General features: G+C 44.9%; 1 protein-coding gene and 3 long non-coding RNA genes across 6 annotated transcripts in view; 1 reads left to right on the top strand and 3 right to left on the bottom strand.

Moving 5' to 3' along the window:
* XPR1 (xenotropic and polytropic retrovirus receptor 1) overlaps nt 1-5,007 on the top strand; it is a 103,685-nt gene extending 98,678 nt beyond the window's left edge. The window contains exons 14-15 of the mRNA XM_083743859.1: nt 782-1,003; nt 2,841-5,007. Coding sequence (XP_083599985.1) covers nt 782-1,003; nt 2,841-2,901 — 283 coding nt within the window. The 3' untranslated portion in view covers nt 2,902-5,007. The remainder of the gene's footprint in view (nt 1-781; nt 1,004-2,840) is intronic.
* On the bottom strand, nt 4,235-11,312 carry LOC310846928. The gene is made up of 2 exons (XR_014565634.1): nt 10,868-11,312; nt 4,235-9,648 (listed from the first exon to the last, which is right to left on the bottom strand). It is a non-coding gene; the product is annotated as an uncharacterized lncRNA (long non-coding RNA).
* A 2,118-nt stretch (nt 11,313-13,430) lies between these two features.
* Nucleotides 13,431-20,390, bottom strand: LOC310846882. Of its 3 annotated transcripts, none has more exons than XR_014565579.1 (5): nt 19,703-20,390; nt 18,930-19,340; nt 16,446-17,552; nt 14,780-15,950; nt 13,431-13,595 (listed from the first exon to the last, which is right to left on the bottom strand). It is a non-coding gene; the product is annotated as an uncharacterized lncRNA (long non-coding RNA). The 3 variants fall into 3 exon arrangements; XR_014565580.1 differs by having other exon boundaries at nt 16,951-17,552; XR_014565578.1 differs by having other exon boundaries at nt 14,780-17,552.
* A 21-nt stretch (nt 20,391-20,411) lies between these two features.
* The window catches only part of LOC310846896, a 12,525-nt gene continuing 9,167 nt past the window's right edge, over nt 20,412-23,769 (bottom strand). Inside the window, exon 3 of the long non-coding RNA XR_014565598.1 lies at nt 20,412-20,577. This is a non-coding gene — a long non-coding RNA (uncharacterized lncRNA). The remainder of the gene's footprint in view (nt 20,578-23,769) is intronic.

The following is a 23,769-nucleotide window of genomic DNA, read 5'->3' as shown; positions in this document are numbered from 1 at the left end:
TCTTGCTGGTATAAATTTTCAGAGTAGTTTTTACAGTTATATCATGTTCAAATATATAAAAGGATGTCACACAGAGGAGGGAGAAAGGTTGTTTTCTGCTGCTCCAGAGAAGCGGACACGGAGCAATGGTTCCAAACTACAAGAAAAAAGATTCCACCTAAACATTAGGAAGAACTTCCTGACAGTAAGAGCTGTTCGACAGTGGAATTTGCTGCCAAGGAGTGTGGTGGAGTCTCCTCCTTTGGAGGTCTTTAAGCAGAGGCTTGACAACCATATGTCAGGAGTGCTCTGATGGTGTTTCCTGCTTGGCAGGGGGTTGGACTCGATGGCCCTTGTGGTCTCTTCCAACTCTATGATTCTATGCATTTACCGTATTTTCCCGTGTATAAGACGAGCTTTTTGGACCCAAAAATGAGGTTCGAAATTTAGGCTTGTCTTATGCACAGGTAGTGCTGAAGGGGGAGGCATGAATGGTTTTGTGGCGCGAGCCCGAGATTGTAAGCAGTGATTGGCTGCTTGATTGTTTGGGGGGGTGGTGTGCTGAAAATTGCTCACCCGCCGGAACAAAGTGTGACCCCGAGATTGTAAGTGGCAATTGTAAGCGACGTTAGCAGTTGTGTTCTGTGTTCTGGCGGGTGAGCGATTCTCGTCATTCCCTGAAAATAATCCACCCCAAAAGCTCAATCCCCCCATTTTCTAAATTCTGAGGCCCCCAAAATAGGGAGCGTCTTATAGATGGAAAAATATGGTATGTTGCTTACTACGATTCTGCATCTTTCAGGCGATTTGTGTGGAATTTCTTCCGACTGGAAAATGAGCACCTGAACAACTGTGGTGAATTCCGAGCTGTCCGGGACATCTCGGTGGCACCACTCAATGCAGATGATCAGACCCTGCTTGAACAGATGATGGACCAGGAGGATGGTGTCCGGAATCGTCAGAAAAACCGGGCCTGGAAGCGTAGCCAGAGTGTGTCCTTGCATAGACCGCGTCTTGCTTCTCAGTACGTATTTGTTTCTTTTTTGAATGAGAGTGAGGGCTTGTCCACACTTCCCCTTGTCCCACTGCTTTTTCCCGGGGGAAACGGCTCTTTAGATGACAGCATCTTAAAAGGCAGAGACATCACCTTTCCAACAAAGGTCCGTATAGTTAAAGCTATGGCTTTCCCAGTAGTGATGTATGGAAGTGAGAGCTGGACCGTAAAGAAGGCTGATCGCCGAAGAATTGATGCTTTTGAATTCTGGTGCTGGAGGAGACTCTTGAGAGTCCCATGGACTGCAAGAAGATCAAACCTATCCATTCTTAAGGAAATCAGCCCTGAGTGCTCACTGGAAGGACAGATCGTGAAGCTGAGGCTCCAATACTTTGGCCACCTCATGAGAAGAGAAGACTCCCTGGAAAAGACCCTGATGTTGGGAAAGATGGAGGGCACAAGGAGAAGGGGACGACAGAGGACGAGATGGTTGGACAGTGTTCTCAAAGCTACCAGCATGAGTTTGACCAAACTGCGGGAGGCAGTGGAAGACAGGAGTGCCTGGCGTGCTCTGGTCCATGGGGTCACAAAAAGTCGGACATGACTAAATGACTAAACAACAACAACAGAGCAAATAGCAACCAGGTTTTCTGCGATGTTCCAGTTTAAAGCTAAAGAGCTGCTTTTCCCTGGGAAAGGAGCAGGAGAAGGAGAAAGCCACTCAGACCCATGTTTTTCAGGCACGGGACAAGCAAAGCTGTCAATGTGCCCTAAGCAAACTTATACTGCATCTGCAAGGCATGGCTGACAGATCCTTCTCTACTGCAAATGTGAATGGACTCGATAAGTGTGCTTGCACAATACTTCTGCTCAGCACAGTCTTTCGGAAGAGACTGCAAAATCTGCTCATGGCAGGCCGATTTAAGGAGGACAGCCTCAACAAATTATGCAGGTGTTGTTTGTTTATGAGTCACTGCCAATAGACGTGATCACAATTTTTATTCCAGAGCTAGGTGAGTAATCAAAATTTAGAAAAGGGGAAGATTGTGAGCAACACATAAGGGAAAAGCAGGATTTTTTGAAGAGCAAAGACCTTCTGATAACTACCTATCAGGTCACTTTGGATCTTCAAGTTTTAGTACCTACCGCATTTTATGTTTTTAACATCAGCACTTTGGCAGTAACTGGAAACACCACCTGTTGTTTTGTTTTTAATGAAAGAATTAGTTGTCTGTAGTGAGTGGTGCTTTAGAAGCCTGTTGCTCTAATTTTCTCAAAAAAACAAAACAAAAAAACCCCTTGTGATTGTGATTAAGGCAATATCCCTGGCTTTTTGGAACTTCTAAGAAATTTAAATTTGGAGATCAGTGAAGCTCAATAACAGGCTGAGCAGCAAAGATGCAGCAAATAGGGCAGGGTAGATTCAGTGTATGAATGCCAAGCTGTATGCAACTTTTACCCACATTATGGGCAGAGGCCTGATTGCAGTTTGACTTTATAGGTTCAGAGAGACCTCAAAATGTGTAGAGTCTACGTGTAGCTGAGGAGGAAAAGTATTCTCCCCCACCTAACCTGCTCAGACACTCTTGTCCTAGTCTACACACCCAGCCTCCGTGAACTTTAGCTCCTGATCTTGAGAAGGATGACACACATTAGACCTCTATAAATTAGAAAGTGTGCATAAAATCCCTATTTTGTGTTTTACTTCTTTACTATAAGCCAACCAGAGAACCTTTATGTTGTGGAATCAAACACAGATGCTGTCGATAAAAAATAAATTAATTATTATCCTCATGCAAGACAACAAAGTCTCTATCTTGTGTTATATATTTTTTCTTCAGCTGTGTTTAATTTTGTGTTTCCCCAGGTCCAAGTCTCGTGACACCAAGGTGTTAATAGAAGACACAGATGACGAAGCAAACACATGAAATGTCCACAGAACCAAGTTCCACATCCCTTGTGTTCTCTCGCTTTACTACCTTCTCCCTGCCCCCCCGCCCCGCACAACACCACCACCAACAACAACCCAACTTCTGGTATATTTCCAGCAGAAAACAGGAGAAAAATCTGAACACACTTTCTGAGCTCTTCCGGACCGGATCCTATGGACTCCAACAAGCTCACTGTGTTTCCTTTTCTTTTCTTCTGGTTTTAATTTGATTTCTTGTTTTTAAAATAAAAAGGTTACTTCGTTTTGCCAATCAGAGGGACACTTATGGAAGGAACTGTCTTAAAGATTGTTTTCAATCGCTTCAAGGACATACAATTTAGATGAGGAAACATCGTCGGGACTCCCCGAGGGGACTCTACCGAGAACTCACTCAGTCTCTGCTCGGTCCAGTTTTGACGGGTTAAAGCTGGACCTGCATTTTTAACTCTGGCTCATGCTCTGGTTTTTGGTGTTCTCCTTCATATCCCAGCACCAAGGCACTGGTTGCACTTGCCGGGAAAGTGCACTTAGGGCAGTACCTTCATTCATGAAGCTACTTTTTAATTTGATGTGACTTTCTTATAATTTTTTGGAAATACGATGTATTTGTTGCACATAGTTTTCACATTATTTATGATAGTTAACAACTATAAGAGAATGGTTTCGAGTCCTGTGCAATGAAGGTGGTAGCTCTCTAAAAACAAGGCAAGTGGTGGGGGGGGGAGGGGATGTAGATCCTGAATCTCTCTTGCTGCCCTTTAAAATACCTCTTTGATGAGAGAATTTGCACCGCTTTAACGTGACTTTTTCTTTCTCTCTTTCCATTTGATTTGTTTTAAACCAAAGTTTCTCTTGTGGGTTTTACTTGCTGCTGCTGCTGCTGCTGCTGCTGCTGGTCCCTCAGAAACCTGGGCATGATTTTAGCCGGATCATCCTTGTCTCTCTTTGGGTTTTTGTTTTTTTTTAATGTAGCTGTGCAGAAGTAGTACAAATGATCTTCAGCTTTCTGACGGAGGTTAATCCCGTGCAGTTCCTCAGATACCTGTGCAAAAAAAGCCTTCGTTTGTAGATTAGGAAAAGTTTTTTGCTTTAATGAGCTGAGTCTTTAGGACATTACCCTTTTAAACAGGGGATACATGCATTATTCCATTTACTTCAGCTACATAATAGGAGTGAAACTTGGGATTAAGTGAAGAAGTGGTCTGCCTTGTTGGGGATACAGGATGAGGCCTTCATCAATCCAAATGGGGGTTAGGCAGGCACTCAAGACCTTGTCACTTAGGTGAGTTGGAGACTGTGGTCTCGGAAATTGGTATTGCAATAGAAAGGGCTTTTTAATGCTTTAAAAATAATAATTATTAAAAAAAAAAACTTTTGCCATACTTTGGCAAATACTCTTCTGACAATCACTGGCCAAGAACATCCTCAGGTTAGCTTTCTTTTCTTTTTTTCTTTTTAACCTATCTACCCCAAATCTTGCCAAGCTTAGTGTTAGACCTGACTTCTGCAAGTATTATATTAAGTGGCACTGCTAATGGGAGTAAGGGTAGATGGCCATACAGTTTAGAAAATTCTTTAGGAAAAAGTTTCCAGCTTGATTTTGTTTTAATCCACGTTGGCCTCCAGAGCCCATAGGATAGAGCAGCATGAATGTCTTAAGATGACCATATCCACCCCTCGTAGTCGCAAGCCTTGTTGTGTCTGCCACGCATTTGTGCTTAATGTTAGCAAACGAAATCTTATTTGTGCTCTGTTACACAGTGTGTGCGTATGTGAGGTCAACACCATATAGTGGGGAAGCTACTAAATTTCCCTGAACTCTGTCTCTATTCCAAGACTTCACAGCAAGGACTGTGTTGTCTCTCTCTCTCTTTTTTTAGCCATTTCAGGTTGTAACTTCTTGCTAGTTCCTTTTCTCCTGCGGAGTCGTCTAGGGTCTGCAGATCAGAGGCACACTTTTAAGCAAAGAGGGTTCCTCCTCCTTAAACCTTTCCCCCCTTTTCTTAGTTGATAATTGTGTCCTTGCTTACCTATTTATTGCCCACTTATCTTCTCAAGCCATTCACAAAATTTATTTTGTAGGGCAACTGTGGCTTAAAAACAACACGTGCCTGTAGCCCAGAGGAACTAGAGACTGGAATCTGCTACTCTTCAACAGAGCAAAATAAGTCAGCAAAACAGTGGCTGCAACTTAGGGCCTCTTAGCAGGCAGAAGAGTGAGTCCTAGAATCACAGTCACTTGTATTGTGCTTTAGCCTATTAAGATAATTGCTGGGAGAACTGCAAAAAAAACCCCCCACAAATTTTAACATGATGGATGGCCAGGAAAAGAGGTGTGTGGATGTTGCTGGAAAACATGGGAGTTGTGCAGTGTGAGTTCTTCTGCCCATTTGGTATTCGAAAACCAAGCTACTCCAAGAGGAAATAAAAACTGTTCTCAGAATTAGGACCCTACATGTCCTCCTGGGGTTCAGAAGCTCCAGCCTAGACGTGCTGCCTTTCTCAGACAAGATGCATTTGCAATTAAGGAGAACCTTTGAGATATTTCAAGGGGTTTTTGCTTTGTTCTTTTTTTTCTATTCCAGGGGTCGGCTTTGTTTTGTTTGTATTTTACTTACGGAAATAGTTGATTTGTTTTTTTTTATGCAGCAATCTGGTTGTTAACTGATAATTACCGCTGACTGTCTGAGAATAATGGTGACTAATTATAAAATTTAGGAAGATTAACGGCGCGAAAGGATCAACGTGCCCTTGGGATGCTGGTCTGAGCAAATCATGTGTCACCTGCCAAAGCAATGCAACGCTTCTTAAGCTAGTGTAGAAAGAACTTGGCAGGGAGGTTTGAAAGAACAAGGGTAGAGTAGGAGGAGCAGTCAGTCGCTGAAGAATTCTCAGCAGCCCATGAACTCAGGTAGGATGAAGGGAAAGGCTTTATCTGGAGAGAGCTGATAGTTATAAAGAGAACTGAAAACAGTGTCCCGCAAATGTCATTCACCTTAGGAGCACATGCAAAGTTTTCTGCGCTTTGTCATAGCGTCATCTCTGGCCAAACGGGCCTTGTAGGTTTCTGCAGCATTAAAAACTTGAAAAGCCTTGCTCACTAGATAATAGGAATGGAACATGCCACGGGCAAGAGTGCCCCTTTTATGCTGCTATCAGTACTCTGAAAAAAAGCTATTCTTAGCAGCGGGATGCATCCAGCTTATCCGGAAATGACTGCACAGCTGGTCCAGACCTTGTGTCTATGGGAACCCTTATCAATTCTTGTGGGCATTGCATTGTTGCATTTGATTCTGATACAGAGGAATACCGGTAGTCTTCACTCTCCCAACATTAATGACGTTCTCAGAAGAAGGCAAAATTCAAGACTACTGTTTGGAGTGGCAGGTTTTACCAGGAAGCCCTTGCAGTCTTTCTTCCAGTGGTGGTTTAGCTGCTGTAATGCCTTGGGCGTTCCATTCCAGTATGGATCTTAAAAAGAATGGGAGTTCTATATGTAACATACGAACTAGGAGATTGCAAGTCTTGCCAGTACTGGAATTCCTTTCCAGATTGCATATCAAGCATGCTAGCCTAGCTGTGGACAAGATCCTTGACTTCCTGCTTCAGGTGTTTTGAAATGAGTCACTCATGCTTCTGGAATCATTTTTTTAAAAGAGCCTCTTCTCTGAATTTCTTATTTCGTTCTTACAGCGGTAAGTGCAGAGTGGGATCCACAGCTTTGTCAGAAAGGTGGTATTCCCTGAACCCCTCTTTTAAAAAAAAAACCCAGCTGGTTTAAACTGAAAGATGGAATATTGGGACTGCCAGGACACTGTTTCCTCCTTCCTGAGTTGAAAGGGCTGTCTTTTGATGGAGACATGCAGTGGTCCGTCCCCCCAACCCATGGACATTAGGAGAATGTTGCTTCTGGTGTGTTTACCCATTCCACTTCCACTTCTAATCAGCAAAGCTTTTATTAATTGGTAAAACATGTTAAGCCTGAGGTGACACAGAGACAAAGGACTTGTCTGTGGAACAATGCCTCTCTGAAATGACTTTCGACTGTCTTAGAAGCTTGTTCATCTCTAGCTTTTGTTTCAGCAGCCTCTAAGCTTAGGGTGACTTCCTCTCTGCAACTTTCATAGGTGGAGCTATGTTAGAAAAATCGAGATACATGGCTTGAATGAAAGCAGGTTAGTGATATTTGCCTTCTGCCTACCATGGGCATTTTAGAAGCATCTTGTGTGAGAATGTGCAGAAACACTTTGCTACTTTGGCTTTCCTTTTTAAAAAGGGGTTCCCCGCTTTCTTGTGTTTGAGCGAATGGAGGAAAGGTTTGTCTCAAATCATAGGACCCCCCAGCTGTCTTCTTTCCCTCCTTCTCCATGGTGGTTCCCAGCTCATGGAGAGCAGTAGGAATTTTCCTGCACCTCTAGAACCAGGAGTCATATTTTTTTTTGCATACAATAAAGGTAGGTTTTGATAATCTTTCAGACCATGCTTGCTATCCCTGTTGATCAGTTTTCTTGACTGCCACAAGCAAGCAAGCTCTGCAGAAAAATGAGCAGCATATCTCCATTTGGTGCTGCATTTTCCACTTGTATTCAGGAGTTCTGTGGTTCTGGATTCTAGGGGTAGGAATGCCCCCCTACAGTCACCCTTACAAACTGCCTGTAGTTTGTCAGGACTTGACACTGATAACAAGCCCAAACAGGGGACAGCCTTCTTTCTTGTTTGGAAGCTCTGTTGCTTTCAAATTGTGTTTCTTGGAACACTAGTGCTCCTTAATTAGAAAGTCAACAGTTGCAGGAATGGTTCCTCGAAATAGAATTTGTCAGCTATTATTTCTCTTTAGTGTACTGCTGCTGAGAGCGGTTACATGGGGCAACAGTAGGTCCAGCCTTCCTTGCCAACATCCATTGTAAACTGGTCCCCTAAAGCATATGCCCCAGAACCAAATGCAGAGTACAGGAAACCCACAGCGACGAGGTTCAACAAAGGGTAGGTTTGAAAACACTGATCTAGATCTTCCCAAAGATACAAATGATTCGGTTTTAACATGTGCATTTTCCTTCGCATGGAAACATTACCAAGGAGGGCCACAGGTTTTCATTGCCATAAGTAAACTGGGGCAGATAAGATGTGTTCCAGGGGGGCAACATTGCTACTGTGATTATCCCCTACTCCCATAAGAATGTTGAGGAAAGTCAAAGTTTTCTGAGATTTATCCGAAGCATAAATTAAAATGCCTAATTTTAGATATTGCAAACTGCAATCTCGTGATTGGTTGCTGGCAGGAGGTGGGGTAGCAGTGTCTGTTGCAGCTACACAAGGCAACTGAACCCCTTTACTGTGACGACAGACCTCATACTTTATGAGCACCAAACTTGGCAGGGTGGGGAACATGACCCTCCAGATATTTCCGGACTACAGCTCCCACCATCCCTTGACCATTTTGTGTAGGGCTGATGAGAGTTGGAGTTCAACAACACCTAGAGGGCTATGAGGCCCCTATCTCTGCTTGACCAGAACTGATATATCCTTTTCACCTGCAAGCAGCTGATCAGCCATGTGGAGAAAGAAATTGCTCGGCCTTAAATACTGGAGCTTTGGGCTCAGCTGGCTAATGAGAGGGGGAAAGGAGAGGAAGATCTCATTGATCCGGAAGGGAAGGGTCACTTCCATAATGCTAATATCTGTGTCCAGTGTCTTTTTGCCGCTCTTCTATTAAAACTCTCCCCATAAAAACTCTCCCCATAAATGTGACGAGCCCAAAGTGATGTCACACATTCTGGGGCAAAACTGATGAACCTACTACTCCAGCAGCGCTATGAAAAAGCAACCAGAGTGCTTACAGTTTTTGATTGCAGGGTGTGTAATTTGGCAAACCCAAGCCTTCGACTGAGAAAAGTTTTTTTTTCTTTTTTGCGCTGCCGGAGTAGTTGTGGGTAAAGGGAGCTGCAGGGTTGATAATTAGACTGAAAATGTAATCCTCTCGTGCCCACACAGGCTAGTGGATGAGCCTGCTTACCAATCTATATGATAAATCCCCTCCAACCTATTTAGCTTTATACTGTGTAGATTCTTCTTACGGTGCTTGGAGGTGGCAACGAACTTTTCGTTCACACCTTTGCCCTGCTCTTCCTCATTCCCATTCCTCTACACCCTTCCAGTGTGTTGGTCTACATGATGATTATATAAAGTTTGAAGCCCTGAGCTATAGGTGTCAAAAGTAACTATGGAATGTGATTTAGTCCTCTTGTGGGTGCTTTTCTCTTTACTTTCTTCCTTTCTCTATCCCCTTCTCCACTCCTGTTTTGGCTCAGTGGAAAAGGTGAGGACAAAGACTTGCCGCTTGCTTGGACTCATGATGATGTTATCCGTGATTGCGCTATTAGCTGTTTCCTTCTCCCTCCCCTCCCTCCCCCCCCAAAATGGATATAAGACTTTTCTGAAGTGTGGAATTAACTTTCTTGATAAGTAGGTTTAAAAAAATGCACAATGTGGTACTGTTTCATAGTTCCTAGATGGTTGTATAAAAAAAAAAGTTAATGTGGTTTGTGTTTTTAAAAGGAAAAAAAGTGATTGGTTTATTAATCTGTCTTTTTCATTATTACAAGCTTTGTTTTCCAATAACTTTGTGCCTGCTTCGTTGTTTTACATTTTGTGCACACTAACTGACCCTCCTTGACCACTTGGTTCTTGAACATATAGATGATAATAACACTGGCCGCAACCCACCTGGGAATAGACTGTTCTAGACCTGGGACAAGAAAAGGAACACCTTCAAATACAGCTTCGTGGATTCAGATAACCCTACATGGGATAAATTCCTGTTGTTTTATCTATATAGTTTTTATGCTGCTTTAATAGAAAACCTAAGCATTCTATATAAAAACATTTAAGAATACACCATTCAATAAAAAATCCTAAATACTAGCTAAAAACAGAACTTGATATCACCTAGGAAGCTGCCTCATTCTGAGTCAAGACAGTTTAGCTAGTGACTCTCCCACGTTTCAGTCAGGGGACTCCCCAACCCTTCATGAAGATGGAGATTGAACGTGGGGTCTTTCGCATACAAAGCAGATGCTCTTCCACTGCCCTCCCGAAAAATAACGCGTGTCACATCTTAATTAAGTCCCTATGGGGAATTTCTAAGTGCTAGCAAGGTTATTGCTTCCCCACTTCTTGTTGGCACCCATCTGTCTCGAGAAAAAATGAAGTGCATCTGTGGGGGTGAAGTCCATTAGCAGCACCAAAGGGACCTCCTTGGACAGTGTGCGTGGCAGTTCTAGGCTGCCTAGACAACAAGACCCACCCCCTGTGATGGCCTGGGATTCAGATTCAGATGCTGAACCTGAGGGATCCCAGCCTGCACAGGACTCCCCGCCTCCAGAACCAGCTGAGCCGGGGCTGGGGCCTGAGCCTGAAGGGTCCTCACCTGTGCTGGATCCTCAGGTGCAGGCATCTGCTCTGGCTCCTGAGGGGATGGAGGACCCATTGCCTGCAGGTGCTCCACTCTCAGCCCCGTCAGAGGAAGCTGAGGTTGCCTCTGGGTCCGGTAATCCACCAGCCTCTCTTGAGCTGCAGAGGCTCAGGGCAGAGAGGCAGAGGTAACTAAGTTCCCGCAGGAGGAGTGCTCACCTCCAGGCCAGGAGAGACAAGTCACCTGAGGATCGGGGCCGCCCTATGCCTCAGGACAGATAAAAGACTGCCAGCCCCAGTCCCAAGTTGCGGGAGCAACATTGTTGGTTGCTAGGTCCGGCCTGTACCCTGTCCTGCTTTCCTGCCTGAGCTCCTGACCCACCCTGGCTCCCTGCTTGCAAGCCTGTTCCTGACTTCACCCGGCTCCTTGCCCTCCACCCAGCTTCAGCTACTACGGACTGCCTCCTCGTTGCACCTTTGACCATGGACCAGACTTGGACCTCGCCTCTTGGGTGACCCACGGGACCAGCACACACACACACACCCCGCCTCACTGATACGGTCCAAAGCAGAGCAGAGCAATAAGCAGAGTTGCTGGAAGGATCTGTACAGGGCAGGGATAAGAAGCACGATCCAAAGTGGTGATTGCACATCGTGCGTTTCGATGCAAAAGGCTTCCTCCTCCTTCAGATTGCAAAGGTTGCCATGCAAGTTGCTTGTCATTTGAACTTCAGTGAGCAGGGCAGGCCCAAGAATTCTTGGTACTTGAAGTAGAAAAATGGAGTGGCAACTGATTAACGTGAGTGCAGTTCTCTGGGAAGTTCTGCTTTGCAAGCCCGGTTGAAGTGAATGGGAGCTGCTCTGTGCCCCGTGGACTGAATCCGTCTCTCATTCTATCTTTCTTAATGATGCTGAAAGTGAATCTCCCGAGGTTGCATGCACACTTTGAATTTAAAGCACTCCTGCACCATTGTAGCAGTTGTGCCCCCCTCCCAAGGATCCTGGGAAGTGTGGTTTGAGAGTTGTTAGACTACTCGCAGAGCTACAATTCCCAGCACCCTTAAAGTACATTTCCAAGATTCTTTGGTGGGGAGGGGGGGAGCCCTGACTTTACAAGGTAATACAAGAGTGCTTTAAATGAGTGTTTAAAGGTAAAGGGACCCCTGACCATTAGGTCCAGTCGTGACCAACTCTGGGGTTGTGGCGCTCATTTCGCTTTATTGGCCGAGGGAGCCTGCGTACAGCTTCCAGGTCATGTGGCCAGCATGGCTAAGCCGCTTCTGGCGAATCAGAGCAGCGCACAGAAACGCCGTTTACCTTCCCGCCAGAGCGGTACCTATTTATCTACTTGCACTTTGACGTGCTTTCGAACTGCTAGGTTGGCAGGAGCAGGGACTGAGCAACAGGAGCTCACCCTGTCGCGGGGATTCGAACCGCCGACCTTCTGATCAGCAAGTCCTAGGCTCTGTGGTTTAGACCACAGCGCCACCCGTGTCCCAAAATGAGTGTTGCACATGCGCTATTAATGTCAATGTAGTTCTTCTGCAGCAAGGGCAGGCATAGGCAAACTCCGGCCCTCCAGCTGTTTGGGACTACAATTCCCATCGTCCCTAGCTAACAGGACCAGTGGTCAGGGATGATGGGAATTGTAGTCCCAAACAGCTGGAGGGCTGGAGTTTGCCTGTACCTGACCAAGGGGAAGGGCTGGTGCAGGATTGGCAGCTGAAACAACCAGTTCTGTTTGATCAAACATAATGGAGCAAAAGCAAAGGGGTCATTGGCTAGTTCAAGGAGTGTGAATTGCCAAGCATTGATGCATTTAACTGAAGAGGTCAGTATAAACAACAAAACTTGTAGGGAATTTCTGCAGGATGGCAGTACAGTGGTACCTTGGGTTAAGAACTTAATTCGTTCTGGAGGTCCGTTCTTAACCTGAAACTGTTCTTAACCTGAGACACCACTTTAGCTGATGGGGCCTCCCGCTGCCACCACTGCTCAATTTCTGTTCTCATCCTGAAGCAAAGTTCTTAACCCGAGGTAGTATTTCTGAGTTAGCGGAGTCTGTAACCTGAAGCCTCTGTAACCTGAGGTACCACTGTATAGGGCACTCCCACACGAGTCATTTGCTGCATCTTTGCAGGGCTCAAGGTACTCACTCTGGGGGAAGAATCCATGTGACATCACACTTGAGGTATAAAGGTAAAGGGACCCCTGACCATTAGGTCCAGTCGTGACCGACTCTGGGGTTGCAGTGCTCATCTCGCTTTATTGGCCGAGGGAGCCGGCGTACAGCTTCCGGGTCATGTGGCCAGCATGACTAAGCCGCTTCTGGTGAACCAGAGCAGCGCACGGAAACACTGTTTACCTTCCCGCTGGAGCGGTACCTATTATCTACTTGCACTTTGACGTGCTTTCGAACTGCTAGGTTGGCAGGAGCAGGGACCGAGCAACGGGAGCTCACCCCATCATGGGGATTTGAACCGCCAACCTTCTGATCGGCAAGTCCTAGGCTCTGTGGTTTAACCCACAGTGCCACCTGTATCCCATGCTTGACATATAGACATCCCAATTTCACCTCTTTGAGATAAAAACCACTGACTAGCATTGTTAAGACTGGTACGGACATGAAAACTGAACACAAGCTCTTCCAAGGTGGAACTACAGTATTCCATTTTGGGAGGGGTTTGTTTTTGATGCATTTTGTGACATATGGGGATGGGGGTGTTCTACTGCCACACCTCCACGGGTCCAGTTTGGCACACCAGAGACATTTTATTTCCAGGAACAGCCACAGGATAACAGCTTTTTGTTTTCTAACACCCACCCTCTTCTCGGTACCAGAGGGGGAGAAGGACTTGTGCAACGTCAGAAAGTCTAGCCTATTGCTAGGTTTTTTGATGGTCTGCAAGTTCCAGGGCCATTAAGAAGATGATGAAAAAACAGTTCCTGGCAGTTTTATACCCCAGCTGAGTCATTTGCGAAGCTTGCAATGAAACAGAGGAGGGATCAAAGGCCTTTGGAGTGAAATGAGGTGTGCCCCCCCCCCCACAATTTCTACTTCTCTTCCTTTCCCTTACTCCCAGGAAACAGCACCACTGCAAGGCAGTACGGGGTGCAGGTGGGTGGTGGGTGGGAAGTGTGCTAACTCCTCAGCCACTGGACCTGTTTTCCCCAGGAGAAGTTTCCTCCTGTGTGCTTCTCCAGATCTTCTTATACCATTGGCCAAGGCAGCTCTTTGTCTTCCACTCAACAGTCCCAAATGCTCTGCTCAGCCTGCTGCACCTGTCAAGGGAAAGGAGAGGAGCGCTATAAAACGCCCCAAGGTGTTGCTGGTGCAGAAGATCTGGTCATGTGTTTTTTTAATCTACTAAATAAATAAGATGCAGTGAAAGGGATGATGAATTTGATCCAGACCCTGACAGATATACAGACTCTGACCAAGAGGCGGAGCCAGAAAGCCATGGTGGCCCTGGGATGGACAAACAACGTTCTGGTGAAGAGCATCAGTGGTAGAAACAGCGCCAAGAAGAAAGAAGATGAAACTCCGCAAAGAGGACTTGTTTGCAACATTAGATACAGGTCTTTCCCTTCCAGAACATGAAGCACTAGTATTACATCTGCTCAACAACCAAAGCTAATTTCTCCCCTCCCACTCTTATTTCAAATCTATTTTTGTCTTTGTATCAGAAAGGCACCCGGCAAATTTGGTCGCCAGTAAATATTGCTACAGACATTTCTGAAATCATGGTCTTTCCGACGAGTGGCTCTTGTCCAGGTTGTTACTTTAAATGTTGTCACGATCCTATGCCCTTTTAAAATGTGTTTTTTTGGGGGGGGGTGGAGGGTTATTGTTTTTATTTTGATTATGTATTTCGTGGTTTTGTATTTCGATTTTATTCTGTGAACAGCCCCGAGACCTCCGGGTATAGGGCAGTATATAAATTCTAAAAATAAAAATAAAATTAAAACAACAAGCTGTAAGTAGGAGGCATGGAGAAAGTGGTGGTTCTAGGCATGAATAAAATAGGCACACACATTCATATGAATGGCCTGCTGGTGTAGATGAAACACTGTGGATGCCAAATCATAAAATTCTGAAAGTTGTGGACGGTGTGGTGCTACCCCTTATTCTGATAAAAGGTGGGTGAGAAGGATAATAACATTCAGCAGAAGGGGTGTGTGTGGATATGCCCATGGAGACAATTGTCCTTTTCCCCTGAGTACGTTTCAGCGCTGCATAAAGTCACAGTGCATGTACTGCAAGACCAAATGCTTGCTTTATTCAAACAACAGCAGCAGCAGCAAAAAGTAGGACGTCTCAGTGTTTCCCAACCTTGTGCCTCCAGATGTTTTTGGCCTACAACTCCCATCATCCCTGACCACTGGTCTTGCTAGCTAGGGATGATGGGAGTTGTAGGCCAAAAACATCTGGAGGCACAAGGTTGGGAAACACTGGTCTAACTAACCATCTTATCCATGCCAGCTTTAAATTACACAGCGACAACTCCTCTGAACATGGTTGTAATCTTCCCCATTAGCCGGTCGCACATGTCCTCTGTCAAAAATTGTCTCTGTGCTAACTCCAGCGACAAATCAGCCCTTGGTTTTCTTTAGCCTGATGAGATTTGCAAAATGGGCAGAGTATACCGGAAATTGAAACATTCCATTCTGCTGCTACAGCGGTTAGCCAAAAAAAAGAAGAAAAAAAGAAAAGGGGGGTGGAAAGGGGGGGGAGGAAAGGAAAGGGGAAAAAACAGGCCTTGCATTTCTAGTACACTTTACCAGGACTTCTATAAAGGCGTTTCTGTTTAGGCGAGCACTTAAAGACGACAACAAAGGTGATGCTGAAGTCAACAGCCATGGATGGGGCAGGGATAGATTAAAACAATTTCATAATCCTAGCGATTTCCCTTTTTTGATCGGGATTATGAAACCAATCATGAATATCAAAAGCTGCAGCTTAAACCAGGGACTTGGGACAGATGCCCTGCAGCTATGGACACAGCAAGAATGAAGAGCGGAGGATTCCTTTTCATTTAGGGAAAGTCTCTTGGCCCTTCGCTTCCCATTCCCCTTTCCAGTCAACTTACCGGCTGCTGGGTTTAACTGGAATGGCTGTATGATCAATATTCAGGTAAGAACTGCTTCTTTAAAACATCCACGGTGGTTTGCTAATCCGAAACAAAGCTAAAGACAAAACTATGCATTTGGGAAAGCAAGGAAAGGGTGTGTGTGTGTGTGTGTGTGTGTGTGTGTGTGTGTGTGTGTTTAACCTGGGGCATTTGTGTGAGCAGTGTTTTAATGCTTACAGGCAGCTATTGTTCTATTGATCCCAAAGGATAACAAGCTCAAAATTTAGAGGTGCACAAAAACCTTGGATTGGCATTTTCTGTGCGGTACTGCAATTCAAAATCTCTTCTACATCACCACACACTGGTGTAATAAAGCTGCCTGGTCTTTCATCATAGGGTAATAATTTTTTTTTTTAAACTTCCTTTGATGGCCTGCTCTATCTTGGGTTATCTTATGCTTAAAACATGTTTGCACTGTGAAACAAAATTCCTCCATCACCATCCAACGTATGCATCCTTCGCACCAGCTGACGTTTTACCCATTTTCAGTGTTACTCTCCGGCAGCTATATTGGGAGTTAGAAAAAGAGAATGTGTGCTAAGAAACTTGGATGGCTGTGACGGGTCTTCTGCCCAATTTGACACCCCCAAACAAGGGTGTCCTAACCAGAATCAGAATGAAAGCAGCAGGATCACTTTAAGAAAAACCGCACTTGCAAGCAATTTACTGATATACGGGTGGTTGTCCGCTGGTTTTATATGCTAACGAAGGAGCAGTAAATGTGGTGCTGTTGCTCTGTGGCACTAATAATAATTATTTTATTATTACAAATCCCATCAGCCCTGGCCAGCACAGCCAATGGTGAAGGAGGATGGCTGTTGTAGGACAGTAACAGTGGTTACGACATCGGAAGCCAGTTTAAATTGGTTTGAGAGCTGGTGTAATACAGTGGGCTAAGAAGCTGAATTATGAATCTGGAGGGCATTGGGTGTGAATCTTGCTTATTTAGCCTGGTCCGTAAAAAAAGCCTAAGCACCTGCAAAAACCATGTATTCTTTACCTTCCTTTGCCTCGATTTCTCCTGTGCTGGAGTTTAGACTGTAAGCTCCTTCAGGCAGGGAACTGTCTTACTGTACTCAGTAAACCATCATGTGCATGGAAGGTGCTAGATAAACAATCACCATTCAGGGAGGTAGGAAGCTTGGATGGATTTGGCAAGGTGTGGGGAGAGCCATTCTAGACCGGTCCTTTTTTTTGAGGATTCGCTAGGAGAGTGGGGGAACCTTGACAGGCCAAGTACTGTAGTCTTAGGCTTCAGAGCATGTGCAGAGTTCTTACAAGAAAGATGTTCTGAGAGTGTGAAAGTCTTGACAGGGCTCATCTTTGGTTACCTGGAAAGGATGGTTCTGAGGAGGCAAAAGGAACCAAAGGGGCAGCTTACATAGTTATAGGAATTAGAGATGGAAACTTCTTCCTTAAGCAGAGTATAGGATCAGTGATGAAATAAACTCTATCTGATTTAAGTGGTTCTATGAGCCAAAAATCTACCAAGAGGCTGATCCCACCTCCTTAATGATTCTGCACTTCCATTAAAATTTGTTGTTGTTATTTAGTCGTTTAGTTGTGTCCGACTCTTTGTGACCCCATGGACCAGAGCACGCCAGGCAATCCTGTCTTGCACTGCCTCCTGCAGTTTGCTCAAACTCATGCTGGTAGCTTCTATGACAGTGTCCCACCATCTCGTCCTCTGTCGTCCCCTTCTCCTCGTGCCCTCCATCTTTCCCAACATCAGGGTCTTTTCCAGGGAGTCTTCTCTTCTCATGAGGTGGCCAAAGTATTGGAGCCTCAGCTTCACGATCTGTCCTTCCAGTGAGCACTCAGTGCTGATTTCCCTAAGAATGGATACGTTTGATCTTCTTGCAGCCCATGGGACTCTCAAGAGTCTCCTCCAACACCAGAATTCAAAAGCATCAATTCTTCGGTGATCAGCTTTCTTTATGGTCCAGCTCTCACTTCCATACATCACTACTGGGAAAACCATAGCTTTTACTATACGGACCTTTGTTGGCAAGGTGATGTCTCTGCTTTTTAAGATGCTGTCTAGGTTTGTCATTGGTTTTCTCCCAAGATCCATTAAAATAGTGTGAGTCATTTCAAACCAGCTAGCCTGTTGTGAGAAGAGAAAATATTGGTTAGCCAATATAATGCTGCAGCACCCCCCCACCCCAGTTTTGTGAAATACAGCTTCCATCATCCCTATAGCTGAGGATGATGGGAATTGTAGTCCACAAAATCTCTGGAAGGCACTATTTTGGGATTTGTCAGGGGGCTGCTTATCAACTTTTCAGTTGACACAATGCTGGGAAGAATCGCATCAAGAACAGAAGTAAGATTCCAAACCATCTCAAGAACCTGAAATATTGAGCCGAAACCAACAAGATGAAATTCAGCAGGGATAAATGTAACAAAAAATAGGTGAGGTGGAATTGGGGAAAGAAACCTGGCTTGGAAGCAGTACATGTGAAAAGTATTTAGGTGTCTTCATGGATCAGCCTATGAACCAGCAGTGATGATGATAGAGGGGCAGTCTTAGGTTTCATTAACACAAGTGTAAATCCAAGATCAGGCGAAGCAATAGTTACGCTATGTTCTGCGGTGGCTGGGCCACATCTAAAGTCCCGAGTGCCACATTTTAGAAAGGACACTGACGAGGTCAAGGATATCCAGAAGAGGGCAACCAGAATGATAAGGTGTTTGGAAACCAATGTTCTATGAATGGTGGAAATAGGAGAGGTAGGACTGGAGAAGATTAAGAGGAGACAATCTGCAGGGCTATCACACAGAAGATGGAGCAGACTTGTTTTCCCTGTCGCTCTAGAAATCAGGACTAGAACCGTATTAAAGGCAAGCGGGTTCCAGCTAAGTGTTAGGAGAGCCTTCCAAATGGTAAAAGATGTTCAGCATTGGACTGACTGGGAGATGGTAGACTCTTCTTTGCATTTAAGCAGAGGATGGATGGCCATCTGTCCAAGGTACAGGAGATGCATTCGGCATAGAGCAGGTGGTTGGATTAAGGGGTCCCTTCCTATTCTATGAGCCTAAACATTTCTCAGCCTCACCCAGCCCCTATATATGCTTGCTACGTGTCTTACCAAATTGGGGGGGGGGGTCTGGAGAATTACAAGATAACCCACACAAAGAGCTTCAGTCACACACAAAAGCTATGTGAACTTATTGTTTTCAGCCTTTGTAGCAACACATGGCCACATAAAGGGTGGTCAGATCTCTGGACAGGAGAGAACACAGAATGCTGCTTTTTCTGCCTTGCTCTTCTTATTGTGCACAAGGGAAAATGGGCTGTTTAGGAAGTAACTAGGGAAGTATTTAAACAAGAGATCAATATGAATTCCCTGGAAGAAATAAAGAAAAGACTCCTGACCCCAAATAGCAGGCTTTGGATTCAAAGTCTGAGTTAGTGGTCCGGAAAACTAGCAAATTTTAACGTGGATTTTATGCCTTAAGCCTCGCTAGGTTCAGGACGTACCAGAACGTAGATGCAGGGAAGATTATCCTGGCAAGCAGGCTTTCATCTTTCTCTTTCTACAGCAAGTGCTTTAAATAAAGGCCCTTCCTTCCACGGACTAATCACATCCAATTGTAGCCTTAGCAGCGCTTTTGTTCCTTGCCTGCAGACAGCAGCTGAGAGGGGGAATCAATTTTGGAAGAGAGCTGTTAAATTTGCAGGGTTGCAAGGCACGTTAGGAGCACTGTTCCACCCTTTGTAGCCAATACTGGTCTCCAAAGGGGCCGGTCGACTCTGGACTCTGCAGGCTCTGGTTCTGCCAAGTTCAACTTGCCACATGACAGGCTCTGCCCATTCCTCTTCATACTCCTAACTCTTCTCCTGACCTTCCAGTTGCCTCCAGGCTGCCATTGATCTACCGTATTTTTCGCTCTAAAGCACACACCCGACCATAACACGCACGTAGTTTTTAGAGGAGGAAAACAAGAAAAAAAATATTTTAAACGAAACAGTGGATATATGATTTTTGTGGTTCATGCTGTGGCCACAGACATGTGATCTGACAGTGAGTTTGGAGTAGCCCAATGCAAAAATCCTGAGGATCCATGTGGATCCATGCTTTGTAACCATGGAGGAGGGAAGGAAGGGGAACCATGGATCCTCTGCTCACAACTGCAGATCCCCCCCGCCACCTGCAGGCATTCGCTAAAAAACACACAGACATTTCCCCTTACTTTCTAGGAGGAAAAAAGTGAGTGTTATGGTGCAAAAAATACGGTACCTCTTTCTGCCACCGGAGGCTGGTCCATTAGGGCAATTGGTGCCCTGTCCTGCCAATCAGCTTCCTCTTTCTCAGGCTCAGTGATGTGCCGTAGAACTCAGGAAAATGGGGACAAAACCAGAATTACTGTTGGCTCTGCCTGTCATTTATAATAATTATAATAATAATTTATTATTTGTACCCCGCTCCCATCTGGCTGGGTTTCCCCAGCCACTCTGGGTGGCTTCCAGCAAAGATTAAAAATACATTAAAGTGTCACACATTAAAAACTTCCCTGAACAGGGCTGCCTTCAGATGTCTTCTAAATGTTAGGTAGTTGTTTATCTCTTTGACATCTGGTGGGAGGGCAGGTGCCACCACCAAGAAGGCCCTCTGCCTGGTTCCCTGCAACTTGGCTTCTCGCAGTGAGGGAACCGCCAGAAGACCCTCGGTACTGGACCTCAGCGTCCGGGTAGAACAATGGGGGTGGAGAAGCTCCTTCAGGTATACTGGGCGGAGGCTCTGGCTCCACATACAGCTGGGCTCCCTGCTTTTTCTGTCCCCCCCCCCAAATCCCACGGACACCCCCCCTCCACTGTTTTCTTGCTCAGTCTATTTCTCTCCTGGCTGCTCCAGCTTTGCCATTGCCAATGGGGCCAGTACTCACCATTACTTGAGAAGAATGGACTGTGGAACTCCCTGCCAAGAGACTGGAAGGCCTCTTTTGCAAAAATGTTTGCAAAAACATTAGAGGCAGGCGCTTAACCTGCCCATCTGTTCTTTTTCATTCCCTTGCCTTGTTCGTGAAAGTGTTTTATCTGCTGCCTCTTTTCTTTGCTGCCTTTTAATTTTTTTTATTTAGATCGTACACTAGCCTGAGCATCTCTTTGAATGGAAAGGTAGCATCTTCTGTAAATACTGTAATAAATAATTTTAACATTTTATCTTAAGCATCACAAATTGCTTTCGAGCTTATCCCTTTCAAAGCATTTTCAAAGCTCTTACACATCTTATGAAAACGTCCAAAAGAAGGGCGTCTTTGGATTCTTTTGCTTTTATCTTGTATCCCCCCCCCCCCGAGAGCTTTGGATGAAGGGTGGTAAGTAAAGGTAATGGGACCACTGACCATTAGGTCCAGTCGTGACCGACTCTGGGGTTGCGGCGCTCATCTCACTTTATTGGCCAAGGGAGCCGGCGTGCAGCTTCCGGGTCATGTGGCCAGCATGACTAAGCCACTTTTGGTGAACCAGAGCAGCGCACGGAAATGCCATTTACCTTCCCGCTGGAGCGGTGTCTATTTATCTACTTGCACTGGTGTGCTTTCGAACTGCTAGGTTGGCAGGAGCTGGGACTGAGCAACGTGAGCTCACCCTGTCGCGGGGATTCGAACCGCCAACCTTCTGATCGGCAAGCCCTAGGCTCTGTGGTTTAACCCACAGCGCCACCCACACCCTGAAGTGTGGTATACAAATGTAATAAATAATAATAATAATATCCAGAGAGAGAACAAGAGAGCTGTACTTCTGTATAATAATAATAATAATAATAATAATAATAATAATAATAATAATAATAATTTATTATTTATCCTCCACCCATCTGGCTGGGCCTCCCCAGCCACTCTGGGTGGCTTCCATAAAAACCAAAAATACAGTAAAATCACACGTTAAAAACTTCCCTGAACAGGGCTGCCTTAAGATGTCTTCTGAATGTCAGGTAGTTGTTTATTGCTTTGACATCTGCTGGAAGGGCGTTCCACAGGGTGGGTGTCACTACCGAGAAGGCCCTCTGCCTGGTTCCCTGTAGCTTTGCTTCTCGCAATGAGGGAACCGCCAGAAGGCCCTCGGCGCTGGACCTCAGCGTCCGGGCAGAATGATGGGGGTGGAGACGCTCCTTCAGGTATACTGGACCGAGGCCGTTTAGGGCTTTAAAAGTCAGCACCAACACTTTGAATTGTGCTCGGAAACATACTGGGAGCCAATGTAGGTCTTTCAAGGCCGGTGTTATATGGTCTCGGCGGCCGCTCCCAGTCACCAGTCTAGCTGCCGCATTCTGGATTAGTTGTAGTTTCCGAGTCACCTTCAAAGGTAGCCCCACGTAGAGTGCATTGCAGTAGTCCAAGCGGGAGATAACCAGAGCATGCACCACTCTGGCGAGACAGTCTGCGGGCAGATAGGGTCTCAGCCTACGTACCAGATGGAGCTGGTAAACAGCTGCCCTGGACACAGATTTGACCTGTGCCTCCATGGACAGCTGTGAGTCCAAAATGACTCCCAGGCTGCGCACCTGGTCCTTCAGGGGCACAGTTACCCCATTCAGGACCAGGGAGTCCCCCACACCTGCCCGCCTCCTGTCCCCCAGAAACAGTACTTCTGTCTTGTCAGGATTCAACCTCAATCTGTTAGCCGCCATCCATCCTCCAACCGCCTCCAGAAACTCACACAGGACCTTCACTGCCCTCACTGGTTCTGATTTAAAAGAGAGGTAGAGCTGGGTATCATCCGCATACTGATGAACACCCAGCCCAAACCTCCTGATGATCTCTCCCAGCGGCTGCATGTAGATGTTGAAAAGCATGGGGGAGAGGACAGAACCCTGAATAATGTCGCTTTTTAAGAAGCTCAGTCCTACGAACAAATGCAAAAGCTGCAGGCCGCATCCTTGCAGAGCCCTGAACTTCGGCTCAAAGCAAAACTCGGAGTGTATAAATACGGAGAGACTCACCTGGCACTACCATTACATATCTCTAGGGGCAAGGAGAAAACATTCTTCTTTACCATGGGTGTAGACAGGATTTTGTTTGGGGGGGCAGCCTTTATGTTGGGCGGGGGGCAGAACCGAGTTATGTGCAACGCAGTTGATCAGTTAAAGCTAAATAGCCAGCTGTTCTCTTTGGTGGTATCCTGAGATTGCCCTCGCCCATCTTTTTAGGACCACTTTTGTTTGAGACAGAAGCATCCCATCATTTTTATTTATTGAATTTATATACCGCCCTATAACTGGAGGTCTCGGGGCACTTCTTTCCCTGGGGAGCCTTAGATAAAGGGCAGTACAGTCATAGCAATAATAAGTATAGTAATAGTAATAATAATTCCTTTTCAGCCTCCCCCCCCTTTTCCCTCCTCCCCTAGAGAGCGGCCTTTGCATCGTAATAGTAATAATATTAGTAATAGTAATAATAATAATTCTTTTTCAGCCTCGCCTTCTCCTCCTCCTCCAGAGAGTGGACTAATAATAATAATAATAATAATAATAATAATAATAATAATAATTCTTTTTCAGCCTCCCCCCTTCTCCAGAGAGCGGACTTCACATTATTATTATTATTATTATTATTATTATTATTATTATTATTATTATTATTATTATGCCTCCCCCCTTCTTCTCAGAGCGGGCTTCGCATAACAACAACAACAACAACAACAACAACAACAACAACAATTCTTTTTCAGTCTCCCCTCTTCTCCTCAGAGCGGACTTCGCATAATAATAATAATAATAATAATAATAATAATAATAATTCTTTTTCAGACTCCCCCTTCTCTTCAGAGCGGACTTCGCATAATAATAATAATAATAATAATAATAATAATAATAATAATTCTTTTTCAGACTCCCCCCTTCTCTTCAGAGCGGACTTCGCATAATAATAATAATAATAATAATAATAATAATAATAATAATTCTTTTTCAGACTCCCCCCTTCTCTTCAGAGCGGACTTCGCATAATAATAATAATAATAATAATAATAATAATAATAATAATAATTATAATTCTTTTTCAGACTCCCCCTTCTCTTCAGAGCGGACTTCGCATAATAATAATAATAATAATAATAATAATAATAATAATTCTTTTTCAGTCTCCCCTCTTCTCCTCAGAGCGCACTTCACATAATAATAATAATAATAATAATAATAATAATAATAATAATAATTCTATTTCAGCCTCCCCCCTTCTCTTCAGAGCGGACTTCACATAATAATAATAATAATAATAATAATAATAATAATAATAATAATTCTTTTTCAGTCTCCCCTCTTCTCCTCAGAGCGGACTTCGCATAATAATAATAATAATAATAATAATAATAATAATAA

Source organism: Podarcis gaigeae (genome assembly GCF_964106915.1).
Source record: "Podarcis gaigeae genome assembly, chromosome: 6".
NCBI lineage: Eukaryota > Metazoa > Chordata > Lepidosauria > Squamata > Lacertidae > Podarcis > Podarcis gaigeae.
The sequence above is the reverse complement of the archived record's forward strand: the minus strand, read 5'-3'. Positions and strand labels throughout refer to the sequence as shown.